The sequence below is a fragment of the Neofelis nebulosa genome, chromosome 15, assembly GCF_028018385.1.
Source record: "Neofelis nebulosa isolate mNeoNeb1 chromosome 15, mNeoNeb1.pri, whole genome shotgun sequence".
NCBI lineage: Eukaryota > Metazoa > Chordata > Mammalia > Carnivora > Felidae > Neofelis > Neofelis nebulosa.
In genome coordinates, this window is record NC_080796.1 from 29,565,604 (window position 1) to 29,584,270 (window position 18,667).

An 18,667-nucleotide genomic window follows, 5' to 3' on the forward strand; every position below is an offset into this window, starting at 1 on the left:
ACCTCTTTTCTTGAGGGAAGGAGAAAATGTGGATAGCCTCAACATAAAGTTTTTACCACTAGTATGGGTTTTGGAGTAGTTTAGAAATACCATTGGTAATAATTACCCTTGAGGTCAGTTGTAATACCACATAAAACATAATAGATTCCTAAAACAGCAAAATTTTAAAATGATCTGCTTTAATTCACAATAGTTGGTTATACTCAGGTATGACTTTTACTGTGACTTTCAAGGTAGGGTTTTGATTTTTGGCTTCTAGTTTGTCACATATACTTATCCATTCAACATGTTTTAGAATTCCTTACGGTTTGGGGGGAAATCTGGATCTGGGATTGTGATGCAAGGTTCTAGAATCCTTGTCTAGTATTCTGGGTGTGCACTCTGTGATTTCTCCAGATCGTACAAGTCTTAAACTTGAAGTAGGTAACAGAAAGAGTCCCTGGAGGAGATTTCTGCAACTCCAGAGTTGCCTTTGGAAGAGTATGAGATCACAGAAGATTTTGTCTCTATAATATTAGTCATTTATTTGTATCCCACTTGGTTCCAAAAAAGGATTTGTTGAGTCTTTTGTAGAGTGACGCATAAGATACACAGTAAATTAACTAGGTGAAAATAAAGAAAAACAAGGAGACACCAGTGTATGAATCTTTATATTTAATAAGGCCACAACACAAATTTGGTCCTGTAAACAAGAGACGTGTTAAATAAGTTAAACTGTACATGAGAAAGGAAGATGGCAACAATATTGGCAACAACATGGATGGATCTTGAGCCCATTATGCTGAGCAACATAAGTCAAAGATGAGTACTAGATGAATACCACTTATATGTGGAATCTAAAAAAGTTAAAGATGTAAAAAAAAAAAAAAAGTAAAATGGTGGTTACCAGGGGTGAGGGAGGTAGAGAGAAGAGCGGTGGTATTTAACGGTACAAATTTGTAAGAAGTAATAAAACTGACCTAATGCATGGTATAATGAATATAGATAATGTTATGCTATAATTATGTAATGTGATAAATATCACTCCATGGCTGGCAGTTATGTTGCAATATATAAATGTATCAAAGTAAGTTGTACACCTTACACAATGTCAAATTCACTTTTTTTTTAAATCAAGGAAAAAAAGTTGAATCCTCTGTAGGTTAAAAAGTAATTACTATGAAGAACCAGTTTCTTTCATAATAAAACCAGAACATTCTCAGTTGTAAAATGATGCTTAGCAACAAGTACCAGCAATAGTGGCCACAAAATATTTAAACTTCACTATTAATAGCTCCATGCCTCACTGGGGGTTGACTGAGAGAAAAGCAAAAACCTCAGTGTGTACAGGGTTGATAATCATGTGGAAATCTAAGAAGGACCTATGTCTGGGTACATGGCTACACATTTGCTCACAGTGAGCAAAGGAAGAAATTTTAGCCTGGAGAAAAGGCACACACAATACCAAGCTGGGATGAATGAAAGAAATGAGGGAATGATCCAGAGATGAACTGACCTACAGCAAGTTCAGAGTGAGAGTGGCTGTATTAAAATGTTGAAAGGCATCTACCAAATGCAACTAGTCCAGTAATTAGCAGGGCCAAGTATCTAGTAAGGTTACTCCCAAATCAAAGTAATATCTACCTCCTGCAATAAATAAGCAAGTGCTGTCTCTATCTTAAGCAAAAATGGTACCAAGTCTTTAAAGGTACAGGCTTGAAAGAATGTGCCTGATAAGTGGTGCCCAGAACTCAAAACTTTAAAAAAAAAAAAAATTGGCAAAAGATTTGAACATGACACTTCACCAAAGAAAATAAATGGATTTCAAAACAAACATGAAAAGATGTTATCATAAATCAGTAGGAAAATGTAAAAAGCAAAATGACATACCTATTAAAAATACCAAGTTCTGGTTAGGATGCCGAGAGACTGCTGGAGGAATTAACAAAATGGTAAGGTCACTTTGGAAAAGTTTGACAGTTTCTGACAAAATTAAATGCCCTGTGATACAGTAATCACCTTTCCTAGGAATTGATTCAAATGAAATGAAAATGTTCACACAAACCTGTATGTGAATGTAGCTGCTTTTATTCAGTCACCAAAAATAAGTCAACATAGCCTTCCAACTGGTGAATGTATAAATTGGTGCATCCATACAATGGAATACTACCTAGGAATAAAAAAGATGAAGTACTGATTAAAAACAACATGGATGCATCCCCGAAGCATTATGCTAAGTGAAAAGCCAACCTCAAGGCATTTACATAACATTCTGGAAAAGAGGAAACCAGCGATAGCAGACACCTGAATGGCTTCCTGGGGTGTGGATGGGAATTGACTACAAAAGGGCTCGAGAGCTGGTGATTATTTGTTCTGAAAAAACTCAAAACTGCACTTAAAAGGGTTTTATCTTTCTAGCTTAACCAAAAGGGTGTCAAACCTTTTAAAAGAAAAGGCTTTAAAAAGAGGACTAAGAGATATTTGTATTTTACCTCCCTAGAAATCCCAGTAGGGAACCATTGATTCTACTGGCAAGGATTATATACAAACCTAATGTAGTTTAGCCCATGACCATCAGTCTACAGTAGAGTTGCAGAAGATAAGTAAAGATTAGAACTCCTGAAGAATAGGATGTTAACACCAGTTTGAGTTAGCGGAACTGAGCCAAACAACTAGCTGGGGTCTGGGTGTCTACCACCTCACCTTCCAGTTTCATAGCTGATAACTGGGGTTGTTTTCACTGGAGTGGGTTTTTTTGGCAGGATAGCCAAAGAGCCATCAATTGGGAGGCTGATTGGCCTGTCTAAATCAGCAAAGGGCTTTGGGTGGCATCACTTCCTGAGAGTGGAAGATGTGTTTGATTATTCAAAAGTGAAATCTATTTCTTAAAGAAGAGGTAAATTCATCCTCATGGAATGAAAAAAATTGGCTTGAAAAGGGCTCCAGGGGTGCCTGGGTGTCTCAGTTAAGTGTCCAGCTCCTGTTTTAGGCTCAAGTCATGATCTCACAGCTGGTGAGGTTGAGCCCACATCAGGCTCTGGGCTGACAGCTCAGGGCCTGCTTGAGATTCTCTCTACCCTCCCAGACTTACATGCTGGTGTGTGTGCGCGCTCTCTCTCTCTCTCTCTCTCAAATTAAATGTTAAAAAAAGGTTGGGGGGGGGGGACCTCCAACAGATAGGTGGGCTGGGGTGGAGCTGTCAAAAGGAGTATGAACAGTGACCTAGGCTCCGACCAAGACACCATCTAAATAAACCTGGATCAACCCTGAAAAGGTAAAAAGACTTCCGTTCTCTCTCAAGGTGATGGTCAAAAGATAAAGTAAATGAGCTTTATGTCCCCTGTCTTTCAGGTGACAAAGTCCAAAATGGGAAAGTGAAATTCATCTGTTAAATTCTAGTCTGTGCAGTCCCAATTGCCTACTACAGGTCCTAACATTCCCAGTGGGGTACAACAGAAGCCAATTCTTTAAAAAAAAAAAAAATTTTTTTAATGTTTATTTTTGAAAGAGACAGCATGAGTGAGGGAGGGACAGAGAGAAAGAAAGGGAAACACAGAATCTGAAGCAGGCTCCAGGCTCTGAGCTGTCAGCACAGAGCCCCATGCAGGGATCAAACCCAGGAACCGTGAGATCATGACTTGAGGTGAAGTTGGATGCTTAACTGAGCCACCCAGGAGCCCCCAGCCCCAATTCTTAGAGCCAGCATTCCTTTGGCCCAGAATGCTGGAATTGCTGGGGTGGCTACACCCAAAGGGTCCTCCCTAGGCCTCTCAGGAGAGAAGTAGATTCTGTTTTGTAACAGTAAGCTGGAAAAGTCTACTAATGTAAGATAGTGCCCATAACTTTGCCGGAATAATACTCCTGGATGGCCCTCATGAAGTTATCACCAACTCCTAAGGCCAAGGGAGCCCTTTCCCTGGTGTGACTTTGCTCATTTGTTCCTACTGGCATACATATGATGGCTTCCGCCCAAAATATGATAGCTATACATATTGAAGAATGGAGATTTTAGAACTGTAAGTTCCTCTCATAAGGATCTAATAATTCTTCCATTAAAACAAATGTGTTCTACAAGGTGGAGCTTATGATCCTTCTGTCAGCTGAGTTATTTCAATCCAGAGTGGGGGACCCAGAAAACGAGTAGAGGGTGGGGGAAAGGGATCCCTCACCTCCTGCATTGGACTATTAGAAAGTATAAAATTAAGATTAGAAAATACAGCAACAAAGAAAAACCTGACATTTTAAAAAAACATTAAACATTTTTAAAAGAAAGTTTCTAAATCAAAAGAAGACTAGAAAGAACATCTTCACATCTCAAAATAAAAAATGAAAAAGGTTGAAGTAATTGACAAATTAATGTACACCGTAAAAGACACAGACTAAGATAAAGTCTACATGCATAAGAGTGAAATGTGTAGGGGCACCTGGGTGGCTCAGTCAACGTCCAACTCTTGGTTTCAGGTCAGGTCATGATCTCATGGTCATGGGTTCAAGCCTTGCCTTGGGCTCTGCACTTCCAGCACAGAGCCTGCTTGGGAATCTTTCCTGTCTCTCTCTCTCTGCCCCTCCCTCCACCCCCCCAAACTTTTATTTTTTTTATTTTTTTATTTTTTTAGTATTTTTAAAATGTTATTTTTGAGAGGGAGAGAGAGTGCACACAGGGGAGGGGCAGAGAGCCACAGAATCCAAAGCAGGCTCTAGGCTCCAAGCTGTCCACACAGAGCCTGATGCAGGGCTAGAACCCACAAAGTTGAGATCCTGACCTGAGCCAAAGTCGGACGTTTTACCAACTGTGCCACCCAAGCGCCCCTCAAACTTTTTTTAAAAAGTGAAATGTGTGGAAGCACACAGGTGACAGGAGTGAAATTTCCTAAAGATCACGACCTATGTTAAAAAGATAAGTGGGGGAGGGGCGCCTGGGTGGCTCAGTCGGTTAACCGTCTGACTTTGGCTCAGGTCATGATCTCACCGTTCATGAGTTCAAGCCCCACCTTGGACTCTGTGCTGACAGCGCAGAGTCTGCTTGGATTCCTTCTCTCTCTCTGCCCCTCCCCTGCTCATGCTGTTTCTCAAACAAAAACAAAAAAAAAATTTTTTTTTAAATAAAAAGAGGGAAGAGGAGAGGGAGTTTACAAAGCAGAACCAAAACCCAGTAACAAACCAGAAGCAGTTGAAGGATAAAAATCTGAAAAAAAAAACAAAAAACAAAACCTGGAGGGGTGGGGAGGGCGATGCTTTTCTGGCTCCTCCAGGAAGAAAAGGAAAGAGAGCAGAGATCCTCTGGAAGCTTCTCATTCCACGGGGCTCGGCTCATATTCCTGATGGCATTTGAGCCCTAGGTAGAGCTGTGGCTTCCTATGCAAACATAAAGCTCGGCGGGGCCCTGCACAGATTGACACTGAGAATCCGGCATAGATTCTCTTGTATTGGGAGAGGGTCACTTTTATCATTATACCTTGTACACAGTTCAAGAAACACAATTTGGAAGTAAAATGAAAAGCAAAACCTTACTAAAAATAAAATTTATTGCTTTTTTGTAAAAAATAAATTAACATTTATCATAGAATACCAAATTAGATTTAATCTATTAACAAAAGCATAATATACTAAACAAGGATTTCCAACGTATTGTATAACTAAATAAGTTGATTAAACACTTGGTTTAGCTAGGGGCAAACATTAGTCACTGCCACCTAATCCCATAAATCCATGCCTCTTCACATTTAAGGGAAGTCTGTTATAGGGGTCTCCTCTGCTTTTTCCATTAGAAATGCACTGAAAAGTGACAAACCTAGGGTAGAAGAGAAGAAACTATATAGTAAGCAGGAGCTGAAGTCAAAATTCTACTTGTATCACCTTGGGGGAAGTGGAAGGGATGTATGTTACGTTCACCAGGTCTAAATGGAAGATAGTGTGATTATAAAACAGCCCAGGGTAAGATTTCATTTGTGGAGCATGGTGAGCATGGCCATGTCCTAATTGTCCTATTTCTTTCTTGGGGTTTGGAAGTGTTTCTGGCCATGTACTCCTGTTTAGGGTTGAGAGAGATGCTAATGTTGTGCCCCTGGGCCTTCCACAGATGCCAAAGTGGCTCCTGCCCTAAGAGATTAAAAAAGACAGCTCTCCCTTCTTTAGACAGATTGGCTCAGTGTCAGGAGTAGAGGTAGGGAGGTATTGTCAACTGCAATGAGTTGAGTACACAGTTTATCCCACAGTGGATGCATTAGGCTTTTTAGAACCTCAATGAGATTTTCAACAATAAGCAATCACCTTCTTGCACCTATGAGACATTTTTTTTTTTTTTTTTTTTTTTACAAGACTTGGGTTTGACTCAAAAGGTTGATAGCCACTCTATTGTTCCTGAAGACAAATGCCATTCCTTTTAAGTTATAAATCAGGATTTAGGTCCTATAGTTAAGCATGTCCTCACACCATCCCCTGTTTTTGGCCTCCATATAGACAGATGCATTGCACTGCTGCATGGAATTTTCCATCTCGACCAGCTGGCGGCATCCAATGGTTAACTTTTCCCTAGAGGATAAAGAAATGTTAAATCACTGCAAGACGGCTAGTCAGATAGATGAAAAAATCTTGACACGACAGGTTAACATGGATTTGAAATACATTCTTTGATAGTTGAAAGATTAAAATACCAAGAGAGTTATAGTTTCTTAGCACAGACAAAACAACATGAGAAGATAAGCACACAGTAGTAGCACAGATTCTCAGACAGCCAACATGGCGAGCTTGGTGCAATTCCTAGAATTCAGGAGTAAGGGTTCCTATGGCAGACCTGCTGCCAACAAGCGCAGTCGGATGCCGAAAAATAGTCCTTGGAAACCAATTTGACAATAAACTTCATATATTGAAAAAAAAACAACAAAAAAAACCCAACAACAACAAAAAAAACTTTACTGATAAAAAAAAAAAAAATAGTCCTTAGTATGGTCTCTGAAGGATTCTCCCAGCAGGAGATGGAGTGATGTTCCAGGGTTCTAATCCAAAGGGTAAAGCAGTGCTAGAGCCTAGATCACACACCTTTGTCTTATTTGGTTTGAGAATTAAAGAACAGGTAGCCTGGAGGATACTACGAGATGTAATGGAGCAGCAATGGGAAACTGACAGAGCTTCAACTCTCTATTTTATTTATTTTTATTATATATATTTTCAGAGCTTCAACTCTTAAAAAGAACTGCTAAACTAACAAATGAATATTAACTAATGACTCTCAAGCAGCAATGGGACACAGGGAGTAATGGCTGACTCAAAATTTTACTTCAGACTAAGCCTAGCTGGTCTGTCATTAGCTGACTTGGGCTCACAAACTGTGGGATCTGTAAGTCATCAGAGCACCAATCCATTACATCTGGTGTCTAGGGTCATGCAAAACTATTTAAATCTACTGGGAGATGGTCTATAGAAGCTCACGAAGAATATCCGGCATCTAGCAAGCATCTGGCACATTAGGTGTTTGAGAAAGGACAGGTTTTTAAGTGTAAATTACACTGTTATTACTTCCTTGGCTTCTAAGATCATCTCTGGGCCATCTCCATGGTGTTGGGGAGGACCACTAGCCACCTCCCTGCACTGTCCCCCTGCCCCATGGATCCCTTGATGTAGGATACAAAGGAAAAAGAAGTCAGCTGGAACTCAGGGATTAGGATGAGAGGGAGTAGGGATGGCACAAGTAAACACCCCACATTCTGAGCAGCCTCACTTCCTCAAGATGTGTGGTTTCTCTGACACTGACTAAAACCTGACTTTTGGTTTTGTGTTACTCTAGTCCTGTTTCCTATATTTACAGTGCTTAAAATTAGAGTTGTGTTGCTTTCAATTCTTCACAACTACTCAGAAGATGATTTCTGGAAGAGCCTAAGAGATCCCAAAAGAGGAGAGATGTAAATGTTTTCTCATAAACTTAAAAATGAAACAAAAATGGCAGGCCCCATTCCTGCTCTTGGTGATTTATTCCACATTTGGGGGGTGGGGGGAAACACTCCTTTAATAACTAGACTTTGAATCTAGTCGTGTCTCTTGTCTTCTTTCCCCTACTCTCACAGTTAAGAGGGGAGCTGTCTCCTCTTTTGATCTTCTTCATCTCTGTGGGTCAGCTTTCTGTGGATTATCACCTTACAGACTCTCTCTGCTGCAGTGAGCTGTCATTGCTTATCAGTAAGCAAAAGTACCACGTGTTTTTCCTATATTATGATAGGAATTCTTAAGTTCCTTTTTCCGAGGGCTTATGGAGAAGGGCAGAATAACAGATGTGGGGGCACCTTAACACCTTTCTGTGCCATTCTGCAGCATTTCTGTGAGTCATATCATGTTAGCTTTCACCAAGTTGTGACAATGCTCACAATCATGAAAGACAGCCCATTTCATATTTGCTCTTAATTTCTAGGAAGTTCTTCCTTTACACTAGGCCTAAAAAAACCTCCATTTTCTGACCTGAGTGGCCTAAGTTAAAAAAAAAAAAAAAAGTCATTATCTAATAGCACAAATATTTTATGTCCCTTGTAGTGATCCTATTTCTCTTTTGCAAACTAAACAATCCCAACTCCTAATAGGTTCTGGAACAGAGATCAAGACTGGAGGTTGCTTCTAGTTTTGTGATTCTATATTGCTCATGAGATTTTTGCAAAACTTCTATTTCTCTAAATTGTCCTATCATAGTATCAAACTTGCTTTGACCAAATCTCAGGTCAAAATAAACTGGAAATTCAATCAAATCAATTTAAAAATATTTTCAGTGGTTATTTGATTCATTTCCATGGCTAATTTGGTCAAAACAGCATGGGAGTAGCGAACTTCAGTGATCTAATTACAATATTGGATGCAGTTTTTCTAAGATTCTTTCTAGGTACAAGAAGAAAGTCTACAATGGATATGTTTTACAGCTCTATGAACTTTTCTATTTATTTGCTGTATGTATCTTAAATGAAAGAAAAGTGGAATACAATGTAATGCTAATATAAAAACAGTACAGGGCCCGGGTGGCTCAGTCGGTTGAGCGTGCAACTCTTGATTTCAGCTCCTGTCATGATCCCAGGATGGTGGGATCGAGTCACGTCAGGCTCTGTGCTAAGCATGGAGCCTGCTTAAGATTCTCTCTCGCTATCACTATCTCTCTCTCTCTCTCTCTCTCTCTCTCTCTCTCTCTTTCTCTCCCCCTCCCTCCCTTCGCTCCTTTACCCCGCTCTTGTGGATGCTCTAAAAAATAATAATAATAAAAATAAAAACAGTATATGATAGCTAACCTCATATTCAATGGTGAAATACTAAAAGCTTTTCCCTAAAATCGGCAATAAGACAAGGATGCCCATGTTCACCACTTCTATTCAACACTGTACTGGAAGTTCTAGGAGCACAATTAGGCACAAAACAAATCATAAGCATACAAACTGTAAACAAAGAAGTGAAATTCTCTATTTACAGATCCTAAAGAATCCACAAAATAACTGTTAGAATAAATTAATTCAGTAAAGTTGCAAAATAAAAGATCAACACACAAAAAATCAGTTGTATTTCTATATACTAGAAATGAACAATTAGAAGAGGAAATGAGGGTGCCTGGGTGGCACAGTTGGTTAAGCATCAAACTCTTGATTTTGGCTCAGTTCATAATCTCACAGTCATGAGATTGAGCCCCATGTGGGGCTCTGTGCTGACAGTGTGGAATCTGCTTGGGATTCTCTCTCTCTGTCCCATTCTCCACCTTACCTGCTTGCCTGCACTCTCTCAAAATAAAATAAACAAAATTTAAAAAGAAAAGAAAAGGAAATTAGGAAAACAATTCCATTTATAATAGCATGAAAAAGATTAAAATACTCAGAAATAAGTTTAATTGAAGAAGCACAAACTTGTACACTCTAAAAAACACAAAACATTGCCAAAAGAAATTAAAGACCTAAATTAGTGGCATCCCATGTTTATGGATTGGAGGACAATGATAATAACTCCCGAAAGCAATCTACATGGCCAATGCAATCCCTATCAAAGTCCCAATAATATTTTTTTTTGCAAAAACTGATCCTAATATTCACACAGAATTGCAAGGGACCCCAAATAGTCAAATCCTGAAAAAGAAAAACAATGTTCAGAGGACTCACTCTTCCCAATTTTGAAAACTCAATACAAAGCAACTTTAAGAAAAATTTTCTTTTAATGTTTATTTTTGAGAGAGAGAGAGAGACAGAGAGCGCAAGCAGGAGAGGGGTAGAGACAGAGGGAGACACAGAATCCGAAGCAGGCTCCAGGCTCTGAGCCATCTGCACAGAGCCCGACACAGGGCTCGAACTCACAAGCTGTGAGATCATGACCTGAGCTGAAGTCGGCCGTTCAACCAACTGAGCCACCCAGGCGCCCCATAAAGCAACTTTAATCAAAACAGTGGCACTGGCATAAAGACAGACATACAGACCAATGGAACAGAAATAAAGTCCAGAAATAAATCTCACCTACATGGTTGACTGATTTTCAACAAGGGTGCCAAGAACATTCAATGGGAAAAATGGTCTCTTCAACATTTGGTGCTAGCACAACTTGACATCCAGATGCAAATGAAGTCAGACCCTTACCTCACAACATATACAAAAATTAACTCAAAAATGCATCAGTGACCTAACTGTAAGAGCTAAAACTATAAAATTCTAAGAAAAACACATTGGGGTAAATCTTCATGACCTTAGCTTTGGCAATGGATTCTTAGGTATGATGCCAAAAGCCTAAGCAACACAAGAAAAAACACATAAACTGGACTTCATCAAGTTAAAAACGTGTGTGTGTCAAAGGACACTATCAAAAAAGTGAAAAGACAATGTACGGAATGGGAGAAAATAGTTGCAAATTATACATCTGATAGGGTCTAGTACTCAGAACGGGTGACATGTCAGGCTGCCAGGTGCCAAGGTGGTTAATGAAGACAATGAGCCAAACTGAAAGTAAAATCAACATTATTCACTTACTGCAACACTGCAAATCAGAGACAAAATTAAAGGTGCCAGCTCCCTAGTACTCCATTTTTTCTCGTAGAATGGCACTGGGTGAGGGTCAGATGATACGCAGGGCAGACAGGGGCTATCATCTCACTGCTGCTAAGGATCCCTAAACTAAGGCTCCTGCCTGTTCACGGACCCATGGGGCTAAGGGGCAGGGAGGGTGGAGGTCTCAGTTCATTCAGGCTGCTGTAACAAAACACCACAGACTGGGTGGTTTAGAGACAACAGAGATTTATTTCTCACAGTTCTGGTGGCTGGAAATCCAAGATCAAGGCACCAGTATGGTCACATTCTGGTGAGAGCCCTCTTTTAGAAGAGCATTAATCCTATTCATCAGGGCTCTACCCTCATGACCTAATCACCTCCCAAAGGCCCCACCTTCTAAGATTACATTGGGCAACAGGATTTCAACATATGAATTTTAGGGAGGGGGGGGATATAAACATTCAAAACATAGCAAAGGAGAAGAGTGAGGAGTAGGAAAGCATGGAGTCAGAATGGGGAAAAATACCTCAGCCAAGGCTTCCAAAAGTCGCAGCTCAAGTGCCTGAGAGATGCCTCAGCCAACGTCCCCAATAAGGTGGCCTCCAAATGAAAACTGCCCAGGCTAGGAATGCAGACATGCGTGGAGGCTCACGGGCAGGTGGTCTGAGCATTGCCCGCAGCTGCCTCTAGAAGAGTGCAGTACACTCTTCTAGAAGAGAGTATACCCAATCTGGTATGGGGAAGGCAGCTTCCCAAAGGAGCCTGCCAGACAAAGTCTTAGAACTGCCTATAGGCAGGCGTGAAAGATCGCACATAGGATTCTGGCCTAGATCCAGATTCCCCATAAAAACTTCTTGTAACTCAACAACAGAAAGAAAACAACCCAATTAAAAATGGGCACAAGACCTGAGTAGACATTTCTCCAAAAAAGACAGACAGCCAATAGGCACATGGAAAGATGCTCCACATCATTAGGAATTAGGGAAATACAAATAAGAATCACAACGAGAGCATACTTCACATTCATCTGGACAGCCTTCATCAAAAAAAAAAAAAAAAAAAAAAGGAAAATAAATTTTGTCAAAATTTGGAAAAACTGGAACCCTCATCTACTGCTATATTGCTGGTGGGAAGGTAAAAATAGTGTAGCTGCTATGAAAAAAAGGCAGTAGTTCCTCCAAAAGTTAAACACAGGGTTCCACTCTTAGATATACACCCCCCAAAATTTGAAAGAACTAGAAGAATTCAAACGAATACTTGTACACAAATAGCAACACTATTCACCACAGCCAAAAAGTGAAAACAACCCAAATGTCCATCAACAGACAAGTGGATAAACAAAATGTGGTCTGTCCATACAATGGGACATCATGCAGCCATAAAAAGGAGTGAAGTATTGATTGATAAATACTACAGTGTAGATGAACCTCAAAAATATCATGCTAAGTGAAAGAAACCAGACACAAAAGGTCATATGTTGTAGGATTCTGCTTATAAGAAACATTCAGAATAGAGAAATCCATAGAGACAGAACGCAGACTAGAGATTGCTAGGGTCTGGGGGAAGGGGAGAACACACACTGACTGCTTAATGTGTACTGAATTTCCTTCTGGAATGATGGAAATGTCTTGGAACTAGAGAGGATTGCACAACACAGTGAATGCACTAACTGCCCCTGAATTGTACACTTTAAAATGGGTGTTAATTCCATTATGTGAATTTTATCTCAATTAAAAAAAGAAAAAAAACTATACATTTATTTTATAATATCTTCTGTCACAAATAATGAGTCAAATTTACTGCAAAGTATTACTGAATCAATAGACACAAAAAACAGCGTCCCTTTCTAATTAAAGCAGAAGCATCAAAGGTGTAAATTTGGTTTTGAGATTATTTTTCTTTAAGGCTTTTTTCTATCTGAGGCTTCTTGGACAGACCAGGTCATTAATTTAGTGCAGGGATTCTCAAACTTTAATGTTTCCTGGAGGGATGGGTAACACAGATTGCTGGGCTCCACCCCAGAGTTTCCGATTCAGAAGGTCCACGGTAGAGCCTTACTAGTTTGATTTCTTGCAAGTTCCCAGGTGAGGCTGACACTCAAGTTAAGAAACCATGCTTGTGTGAACCACAATTCTAATGTGATCTGGAAGATACTACCGCGGAGTTGATTCCTGGCATCAGAAAGCAGTAATTCCCAAAAGCACCTGCCCCAAGGGAAAAAAACAGCTTCTGACCCAGATGCTAGGTTAGGCAGCATATTGTTTGGATATGCCAGTTACTTTATGAGGCTGATGTCGCAAACTAATTTGCATTTCATACAGACAAAATGACCACAGAGGCCTGCCTCGCAAACATGCTGGAACACACTGCCCAAGAGCTTTCAAGGCAAAGTGAACTACATGCTGTTCCTAACTTATTTCTCATACATATAAAAGATATCACCCAGGATATCTGTTTGGTCATCTATTTGATAATCTCATTAATTTACCATCCTGGATTTTCTGAGCAGGCTCCTCGTCTGCTCAGGGTAAGCAATGCTCAGACCTCACTGGCAAGCCCAAAAGCTCTGCTGAAGACTCTACAAACTTATTTATAGATAAAACACAAACATATTTATAAACTTATTTATAAACACCAAGGTTCTGTCTGCCGTGTCATGGAATTCAACTTTTGATCAAAGCTACTTTCAATCTGAAACCTTAACTCCTTGCTTTATCAGAACCTAGGAAATAGTTTTCTGTTCTTGAAAAGGAATTTAATGACTTCCCTATTGCAGTAAGTGTGGTAAGGGGTACATCAGCAGTGTCCTCCTTTGCAACTAATACTTTATAAATGAAAAAAACCAGATTAATAAATTCAGGCAATGTAAGTAATCATTTTCCTCAGCATTCCAGAAAGTGGTCAGCTATATGTAAGTTAAATCCTTCTGTTTTCACCAGGAAAACTCTGCTTCCTTTCATCTGGTGCATTTGGCTCTGTGTCTAGTACGAACCACGGAAACCGAAAGAACCTCTCTCTTTTGGCAGCTTATTTAAAAACTGTGAGCTGTGGAGCACATGTGAGGCTAGTATGAGAGCTACTGATCACTGTAGAGACAGCAATTTCAAAACAAACCACAGAGTAACAACTCTAAAAGCTACTAACCAAAAGCCTTCTAAGCAACCACCACCACTTTTCAGTGCATTCAAGATATTGGATATATTCCATTTCTCTTCAAAATTATCCTTTTGGGTGTAAGAGGGAGCTTATTAATTAATATTGTAGTTCAAATCCCTGGCATAAGAAGACTTAGAAGAAAAAAATAGGTACAACTACTTTAACTCTGAACATTCAACTTTGACCCCAGTACAAACCCATAAAAAAAAACTCCCAACTATTCCAATGGTAAAGTGAAGTCAAAAAAATTTTAGACACCTGACTGGAACCATCCTGCAAGGAACTCTGCCTTCTAAGTTATCCACAGTGAGCTTTTCTATACCTTCAAAAATATGTCCAAGGTTGACAAACATTATATATTTTTTAAGCTTTGATTTCAATTCTAGTTAACACACTGTTATATTAGCTTCAGGTGTACAAGATAGTGATTCAACAATCCCATACATCACCTAGTGCTCATCATGACAACTGCACTCCTTAATCTCCATCATCTATTTCACTCATCCCCCACCCCTCCTTTCTGGTAACCATCAGTTTGTTCTCTATAGTTAATAGTCTGTTTCTTGCTTTGTCTCTCATTTTTTTCCCTTTGCTCATTTGTTTCTTAAATTCCACATGAGTGAAATCATATGGTATTTGTCTTTCTCTGACTGACTGATTTAGCTCAGGATTATACTCTCTAGCTCCATCCATGTCCATGCAAATGGTAACACTTCATTTTTTTTTATGGCTGAATAATATTCCTTTTCATATATGTGTGTGTGTGTGTATGTATGTATGTGTATATATACACACATACATACATACACACACACATACACACACACCAAATCTTCTTCATCTATCCATCAATCAGTGGACACTTAGGCCGTTTCCATATCTTGGCTATTGTAAAGAATGCTGCCATACACATAGGGGTGGTGCATGTATCCCTCTGAATTAGTGTTCTTATATTCTTTGGGTAAATACCCAGTAGTGCAATTACTGGATTGTATGGCAGTTCTATTCGTAACTTTTTCAGGAACTTCCATGTGGCATTCCAGAGTGGCTGCACTAGTTTGCATTCCCACCAACAGTGTACAAGTGTTCCTTTTTTCCCCACATCCTTGCTAATACCTGTTGTTTATTGTATTTATTTTAGCCATTCTGACAGGTGTGGGGTGATACTTCACTGTAGTTTTGATATGTGTTTCCCTGAGTGATGTTGAGCATCTTTTCATGTGTCTGTTGGCCATCTGGAGGTATTCTTTGGAGAAATGTCTGTTCTTGTCTTCTGCCCATTTTTAAATTGAATTCTTTGTTTTGGGGGGTATTGAGTTTTAGAAGTTCTTTATATACTTTGGATACTAATCCTTTATCAGATACGTCGTTTGTAAATATTTTCTCCCAAGTAAGTTGCCTTTTAGTTTTATTCATTGTTTCCTTTGCTGTCAGAAGCTTTTTATTTTGATGTAGTCCCAATAGTTTATTTTTGCTTTTGTTTTCCTTGCCTCAGAGACATATCTAGAAAAAAGCTGGTAAGGCCAATGTCAGAGAAATTGCTGCCTGAGCTCTCTTCTAGAATTTTAATGGTTTCCTGTCTCACATTTAGGTTTTTAATCCATTTTGAGTTTATTTTTGTGTATGGTGTAAGAAAGTGGCCCAGTTTCATTTTTCTGCATGTCGCTGTCCAGTTTTCCCAACACCACTTGTTGATGAGACTTTTTCCCCATTGGATGTTCTTTCCTGCTCTGTCGAAGGCTAACTGACCACAGAGTTGTAGGGTCATTTCTGGGTTTTCTGTTCTGTTCCATTGATCTGTATGTTTATTTCTGTACCAGCACCATACCGTCTTGATCACTACAGCTTTGTAATATACCTTGAAGTCAGGAACTGTGATGCCTCCAGCTCTGCTTTTATTTTTCCAAGATTGCTTTGGCTATTCAGGGTCTTTTGTGGTTCCATACAAATTTTAGAACTGTTTGTTCTAGTTCTAGGGAAAATGCCATTGGTATTTTGATAGGGATTGCATTAAATGTATAAATTGCTTTGGGTAACATAGACATTTAACAAATTTGTTCTTCCAAACCAGGAGCATGGAATGTCTTTCCATTTGTTTGTGTCATCTTCAATTCCTTTCAACACTGTTTTATAGTTTTCAGAGTAAAGGTCTTTCACCTCTTTGGTTACGTTTATTCAGAGGTATCTCATAGTTTACGATGCAACGGTAAATGGAATGGTTTTCTTAGTTTCTCTTTCTTCTTATCATTAGTGTATAGAAATGCAACAGATTTCTGTATACTGATTTTGTATCCTGTGACTTTACTGAATTCATTTACCAGTTCTAGAAGTTTGTTGGTGGAATCTTTAGGGTTTTCTATATAAAGTATCATGCCATCTGCAAATAACTAAAGTCTGACTTCTTCCTTACTGATTGGGATGCTTTTTATTTCTTTCTGTTGCCTGATTGCTTTGGCTAGGACTTCCAGTACTATGTTTCATAAAAGTAAGAAAAGTAGACATCCCTGTTTTGTTCCTGACAAGGAATGATCATATGATTCTTATCCTTTCTCTTACTGGTGTGATGTATCATGTTGATTGATTTGTGAATATTGAACCACCCTCCGAACCTAAGAATAAATCCTACTTGATTGTGGTGAATGATTTTTCTTAAAGTATTGAATTTTGCAGACATTATATTTTTGACACAAATGTCATGTACACAAACCTTTCTGTGGCCTATTTGTGAAGTTCTATCATAAGAGTATAACTGATTGACACTCTAAAGATTAAAGTTAGAAAAAAAATTGTTTTCACCCACCTCCAGCTACAACGGACATGCCCAATAATTTTTCTTGGAAAAATTACTTTGATGTTAACACTGTCATTGCACCTGCTCAGGAAGTTTTGTAACAACACAGGTACATGTGCAAGTTAAAACTAGCAAATAAACTGGTTTAGTGATAGAAATGGCATATTACACAGCAGTGAAAGTACAGTTTTGCTACAGCACTTGTTTTGAACACACGAATTTGTTCCAACACCACTGCTATATTAAAGAATTTGAGCATGATGCAAATTTCACATTTTCTTATATCCAACAGTGATGAACAGAGAAAACTGTACTCAGCCAAACCAAGCTACTTAGGAATACACAAAACACACACCTGCACACCCTTTAAACATGTACCAGTGCCTCATTCACATTTGATGTGGCAACTTTACATTCAACTTCAGACAACCCTCCCTCCACCACACTGCATGAACCCACAAGCTGCAACCCTTCCAAGGGCCACTTCACTTCCACATGCAAACCTCAGCTTTTTTTCAAGGAAAAGTGTCAGATTTTTTTTTTTTATCACATTCATATATTTCTTAACCACGTAACAGGTGTAAAACTGATACGACTTTGACTAGGTTCCTTTTTTTTTTTTCAAATAGCTTTCTTATTAAGTTTTTGAGTGATGTGCCTCAGCCCATTTTTCCCAAGAGCCCTTTTCTTGCTTGATTTTGCACGGCACAAAGGTGATCATTTGGAATGAATATGTTATGCCATAACAGAACTATTAGCAAGCCAACTACTGCTCCATGCCTCAACATGGATAATTTTCAAAAGTCAAAAAATAATAGCAGGGGATGGGAGGCAGGGAGTATGAGACAGAGGGCAACACTAATAGCATTAAGTGAGTTTTTGCTCCTCATGAATTTGTTTGCCGGGGCTCAGGATTGGAGGGCTTCACATATACACCTTGAATATTAAAGAATCAGATTTTCTACTCCTTCCCCTTTATTACACATGAATGCAATAAACAAAATTATTTTTTAAAAGAACATATATGATACTATTACGTACATAAACAGATGAAATTGATCAACATATATTTACTGATACATATACCCATAAAGATGAGAATTATAAACACAAATCTCTGAGGAGAGGATGAAAGGGAGGATATACACAGAGATGGGAAAGGTCTGTTTTGTCAACTGAAGGGTAGGCGTGAGTAGTTTTTATACTAGTTATTCTTTGAAACATGGTGTGGGGAAAATAAGGGGCTGTGAGGTCAAAGGGGTCAAAGCTATTTTCATAATAAGACAAAGACATGATTTGCCTTTTGCATTCTCATTCTTGCAAGAATGTGCAACAGTTTTCCAGTGGTACATGACATTATCATCAAAGCAAACTCCATTCAAAAGCAACTACGAGAACCCATCTGTCTTCAGTTAAACCAGACGTTAAGAGACTTGCAGAGTGTAGAACCTCACTCTTTTTGTTTGGGAAGAATTATTTTCATAATTATATGCTCCTATCTTAACATGTAATTAATTAGTTATTATTTTGAAATGAATGTTTAAAAAATCTTCAATTCTAATTTATAATACAGCAAATAGAGATGACCTACATAAACAAGACAAAATTTTGTAAAATATAAATGAGTCCTCAGGCCAAAAAATTTGAGAGCCACATTAAACCTTATACCTGCTTTTATATATGCGCGTGCACACACGCACAGAGCTCTTTTGTATGTATGAACTATTTCATATTAATAAAGGTAAAATAAAATCAGAGT

At 38.9% G+C, this 18,667-nt stretch overlaps 1 protein-coding gene across 8 annotated transcripts in view; it reads right to left on the reverse strand.

Moving 5' to 3' along the window:
- Positions 1-637: 637 nt before the first annotated feature.
- The window catches only part of SWT1 (SWT1 RNA endoribonuclease homolog), a 106,280-nt gene continuing 88,250 nt past the window's right edge, over positions 638-18,667 (reverse strand). For 2 of the 8 annotated variants that reach the window (XR_009254020.1, XM_058700612.1), the window contains one exon: positions 638-2,149. Coding sequence is in view for 3 of the 8 variants with exons in the window: in XM_058700612.1 (XP_058556595.1) it covers positions 2,146-2,149 (4 nt within the window). In the remaining 5 variants the exon portion in view is untranslated. Of the gene's footprint in view, positions 2,150-5,835; positions 6,511-18,667 lie in introns of those variants that run through there. The other 6 variants (XM_058700611.1, XM_058700610.1, XR_009254018.1 and 3 more) reach the window with 5 other exon arrangements.